Source organism: Miscanthus floridulus, unplaced genomic scaffold, assembly GCF_019320115.1.
Source record: "Miscanthus floridulus cultivar M001 unplaced genomic scaffold, ASM1932011v1 fs_647_7_8, whole genome shotgun sequence".
Classification (NCBI taxonomy): domain Eukaryota; kingdom Viridiplantae; phylum Streptophyta; class Magnoliopsida; order Poales; family Poaceae; genus Miscanthus; species Miscanthus floridulus.
In genome coordinates, this window is record NW_027097061.1 from 1 (window position 1) to 5152 (window position 5152).

Here is a 5152-nt window from a genome sequence, read left to right on the forward strand (position 1 = left end):
TTTGCAAACCTAAGTGTGTTGGAGGTGTGTGACCCCATTTTTTCTTCTTAATATAAAGATACACAACTCTCCTGTGGGCTCAAGAAAAAAAACCATGCTTTGCAAACAAATGCAATTCCTAGAGACATACTTTGGTGCTTGCCATGTATCAGGACATAGGTTACTCAGAAAAAATATGCTGATGATTAACCAATAAATGATATTTTAGGGATTTGGTTTTTGTAAATGTAGGACTAATACAATTAGGAAAATCAATTTGCAAAAGAGTAAAAAACATACAATTGAATAGCCATCCACTACCATAACACGCACCCATCTTGTTCTACCATCAAAACAAAGTTAATGAATGGATATCATTACTTTCAATCAGCATAAACTTGGCCAATAAGTGTCTCCTGGCTTTCTTAAGAGAGGAATGAACACCTTTACTCCTTTATTTAGGAAAGGACCTGCGAGCATCAGGTTCAAGTCGGGTGCACAGCCTCTCAAATAGAGACTCTACCAACCAAGCTATTGCTTGGTTTCTTTACTCTCTCAAGCATTATAGGAAGTCCATAGTTTTACTCATTTCTTACTGAAATCTCTAGGTAATAAAAGTCTGCAATCAACACGTTCAGATGTATGCAAGGAGATTATGACACTAACCATTCAAATTCAACATTTTTATATTTTTCACCCTGCCGATGTCAATACATTTTTAATACAACATACCTGTGTGTAGAATGCTGAGGAATTTATATAATCTTGCTTTTTAAATGCATCACCACCCTGTCTTTTCAGATCAGACTTCCTCGCTTCAACAAAATCATCATCCTAAACATTTTACAATAATTTGAATCAGACAAATCTAGCATATTATAAGCAAACCTGTAACCTAGAAAAAGATTCAAAGGATTCTCAGAAATCCTCGTATATATGAGGTGTATAAAAACTAGGCATATGTCATCGATCCTGAGAAATCTGCATCCATACTTACTGGTGGGCGGTGGCAAACACATGCTAACGATTTAATGGTTGAACAGCTTTGGACATCTTTTTCTACAGATTTTTTTTTAAAAAAAAAACTTAACTGGCAACCACTGATCTTTCCAAATTTTCGTGGAAAACAGGCAACTGGTACTAGTCTAGGTGTAAAGTTCTTCCCATGACCAGTTTCTGTAATCTTAATGAAAAATAACTGTAAATTAACACACTACATGACAAGTAAAATAACACGTCCTTTCCAAAGTTTACTAGTACTTTTTTGTAACCGAAAGTAATCAGTACATGACAATTAAACATCAAAATTAGTGGATTACTGACATAGCCTACGTACTTCTAAAGTATATTTTATCTAGAAAATTGAACTGGTTACCTGTTTGTCTTTAATAGAATCAAACTTATGAACAATCCAACAATACAAGGTATTCGAGAAAGCATTTAAATTAAACAAGTTTTCTAGAAGAAATCTACAGAGAGCTTTGGCATCAATGCAAATATGCAGGCACACTAGCATTTGGTATCTCTAGGAGTGCTTACAGAGAAAAAGGAGAAAGCAGAAGCTACCCTTTTGTTTCTTTTCAAGTGAATGAAATTATTTGCACAGCCAAGTGAATGAACAAGATGATTTGCCACAGTGGCATACCTCTCGTTGCTTTCTTTCCAGTTCCATATGATTGATTATTCCATCAATGCTCCAGTTTGTCACAGTTGGAATTGGGGAAGTGCAAGGAAACAGAATCTCAACATCTTCCCTTGTACCATACACGGCAGCCAACTCTATTGGAAATCTACCATACTGTTGAGAGCATCACAAACAATATATTCAATGTATAAGAAAGTACAAATGGACACTTCCAATAAAAAAAATACTGATTTCAGGATAATTATGCTCCCTGAGAGGCTTAATGAAACAATGTAATACCACAAAATAGATGCCTAATAAAATCACTTGTCCATATTGCGATGGAGTAATTCTTGTCTACCCCAAAACTTCCTTGATCCCAAACCAACAAAATGGGCCAAAGCAGTGCTATAGGTTATAGATCCAGACCAATAAACTGTGCATAGCAAGGGGTGGGGACGGGCAAAGTTTCACAAGCTTGTATGTGAAGATAATTGATGATACTTTCACTAGTTTTAACACAGTAGACCATGTGTATCCAGATGTTTGAGGGAAACAGTAGACCCAACTTGTATCGATATAGGTATATATAATTGAATAACGAAACAACGTGCAATACCCTGAACGGCAAACATCTAAACAGCTACAGAACCACAGTACTGTAAACTGTGAGCATCTATATCGAACCAGTGCCATGAACCTACTCGTAAAAGGTGAGAAATGTTGAAAGTGCGCCTAAATCAGATCAGTGAGTCAATTGGTGCTCAGATGTTCAAAACTAATGCCCTTTTTCTTTTGGAAGCCAACAGACTTCTATGCCACTTTCAATTTTCCTTCATGAACAGACTTCTAATGAGCATTTTTTTTCAGGAGACAGGAGCTATGTTATATAAATAGTGTTAAAAGGCAGTACGACCAGAACTATTTGAAGTTAAGCAGCCTACAGTGATAGTGTGAACAAGAGAGAAGGCTCACCCAGTCAGTAGTGTTGGGGTTTGCACCAGCCTCCAACAAGCACTTGATAGCTTCGGTTAAGCCTTCCTGCGCAACCCTTGCCAAAGGATTACCAATGCCATTCACTTCAGCTCCAGCCTACCAGTTTATGTATCAAAGATGAGATGTTTTCTCCATATATAACTTGACAGTTCATAAATATCACACAAGACTCATAGTAGAGAATACTATACCTGAATCAATAGCTTTAGACAAGACAAGGAAGGAGTGTGCAATGCTATGGTCAAAGGTGTTGACAGATTTACTTCCTTGTTGGGCTAGGTAGTAAAACAGTGTAAAGTAATCTGTTGCTCTCCCCTGTACGCGCGGCAGGGGCATGCGCTGAAAGGGCTCCCCTGCTGCTGCACCGTAGCCGCGGCAGGGACAGACGCTGAAAGGCTCCCCTGCCGCACTATAGCCATAGCAGGGGCAGGCATCAAAGTCAGCCCTACTATCACATCTAGTCACTGTAGCAGTCTGGAATGTCTGTGTACTAGGATTAGATGGGTAGAGTTGTATATATAACTTCCAACTGCTACTCAATAAAGTGAGAGAGTTCAGTTTTGTCATCTCCTCTGCAAAGCTCCGCCCAACGCTAGTGCTTGTGCTATGTATGTGCGCTCTGTTCTCCCTCCCGGTGACCAGTCGGCTCACCCGGTGACCAGTCCCGGGTCCAACAAGTGAGCAACATCACCGAGTTCGTGGATGCCTTCCACGACTATGAGGAGGTGCAGTTCCGTAGGCTGGACGACATCGGCGGCGGCACAGGGTCCTCAGGCCTGGTGGGTCGGCTGCTCAATGACCTAGTGCTGCTTCTCGTCAGTGTAGAGGAACCACCCACGTTCACGCTGGCCGAGAGCGATGAAAATTGACGACGGACGATGCTGGAGGAGATGAAGGTGATCGAGGAAAACGAGACTTGGGAGCTCGTCGATCCACCTTCAGGATGCTGTCTGATTGCCTGAAGTGGGCGTACAAGGTTAAGCAGGACGAGCGCGGCGCTATTGTGAAGCACAAGGCGTGCCTCATCGCTCGAGGCTTTGTCCAGCGCGAGGGCATCGATTTCGAGGAAGTCTTTGCGCCGGTAGCGCGCATGGAGTCTATTCGACTGCTGGTGGCTTTGGCAGCAGCGAAGGACTAGCGCGTTGAAAGCTGTAGTTTAGTTTTGGTGAATTGATGAAACCCTAAGTGCTAACCTAGTTTATCAAAGTGATCATGAGATAGGTAACACATTTCAAGTGATGAAGCAAATAAAGATCATGACATGATGATGGTGATGCCATGGTAATAATCAAGTGCTTGGACTTGAAAAGAAGAAAGAGAAAAACAAAAGGCTCAAGGAAAAGGTATAAGTGGTAAGAGCCATTTTGTTTTAGTGATCGAGACACTTAGAGAGTGTGATCACATTTAGGATCGATAGCCGTACTATTAAGAGGGGTGAAACTCGTATCGAAATGCGGTTATCAAAGTGACACTAGATGCTCTAACTCATTGCATATGCATTTAGGATCTAGTAGAGTGCTAACACCCTTGAAAATATTTTGTGAAAATATGCTAACACATGTGCACAAGGTGATACACTTGGTGGTTGGCATATTTGAGCAAGGGTTAGAAACTTCACCGGTGGAGTGTCCACCCGTAGAGTGCGGACAGTCCTACGGTGCCACTGGTGCCCTAAATAGAAAAGACAGGGTTTCACAGAGTGAACCGAACACTAGCATCAACTGGTCCAACGCGTCTGGTCAGTAGAAGCAGTGAAGACGCTGGCGTCAGTCTTCGACCGAACGCTGGGTCACTTCGTGACTGGACGCTAAGTGGGTGCGTCCAGTCCTGCAAACGTGGTAGCACAGAGGATAAGAGAATTGACCGAACGCTGGTGCTGTGTCCGATCGTGATCGACCAGACGCGTCCGGTTGCGAGTGGAACCTTACTAGAAACGACCAAACGCTGGGGTCCTGTGTCCGGTCACTTCGAGCAGCGCGTCCGGTCACCACTTGACCGTTGGGATCAGGCGCTCTATATTTGAAGAGAGGGATGATGTGTCAGCCATCCATTGACCGGACGCTGGCAGGGTGCGTCTAGTCGATCTGACCAAAGCATCCGGTCACCCCGAGCAGTGCCCAGTGAAGGGGTACAATGGCTCTATTTCGTGGGGGCTTCTATTTAAGCCCCATGACCGGCTCTAGCTCACTCTCTTAGCCATTTGCATTGACATAGCAACCTTGTGAGCTTAGCCAAAGCCCTCCCACTCATCTCTATCATTGATTCATCAACTTTATTAGATTGGGAGTGAATCCAAGTGCATTGCTTGAGTGTTTACATCTAGAGGCACTTGGTGTTCGTGTTTCACTGCGGGATTAGCTTGTTACTCTTGGTGGTTGCCGCCACCTAGATGGCTTGGAGCAGCGAGGATCGTCAAGCGGAGGGTGGTGATTGTCTCCGGCTCCGATCGTGGTGAATGTGAAGGGTTCTTGACCTTTCCCCAGCAGAGAGCCAAAATGTACTTTAGTGAATTGCTCATGGCTTGTGTGATCCTCATCTTGTGTTGACTGTGCG

The 5152-nt window shown here is 43.1% G+C and overlaps 1 protein-coding gene across 1 annotated transcript; it reads right to left on the bottom strand.

Moving 5' to 3' along the window:
* Window positions 1-711: 711 nt before the first annotated feature.
* Window positions 712-3625, bottom strand: LOC136532537 (uncharacterized; the record flags this gene model as incomplete). The annotated part of the gene is made up of 5 exons (XM_066525122.1): window positions 3536-3625; window positions 2791-2874; window positions 2579-2695; window positions 1625-1777; window positions 712-813 (listed from the first exon to the last, which is right to left on the bottom strand). Coding segments are annotated over exons 1-5 (546 nt in total), but the record flags the coding sequence as incomplete, so codon positions are not given.
* Between the last annotated feature and the right edge of the window lie 1527 nt (window positions 3626-5152).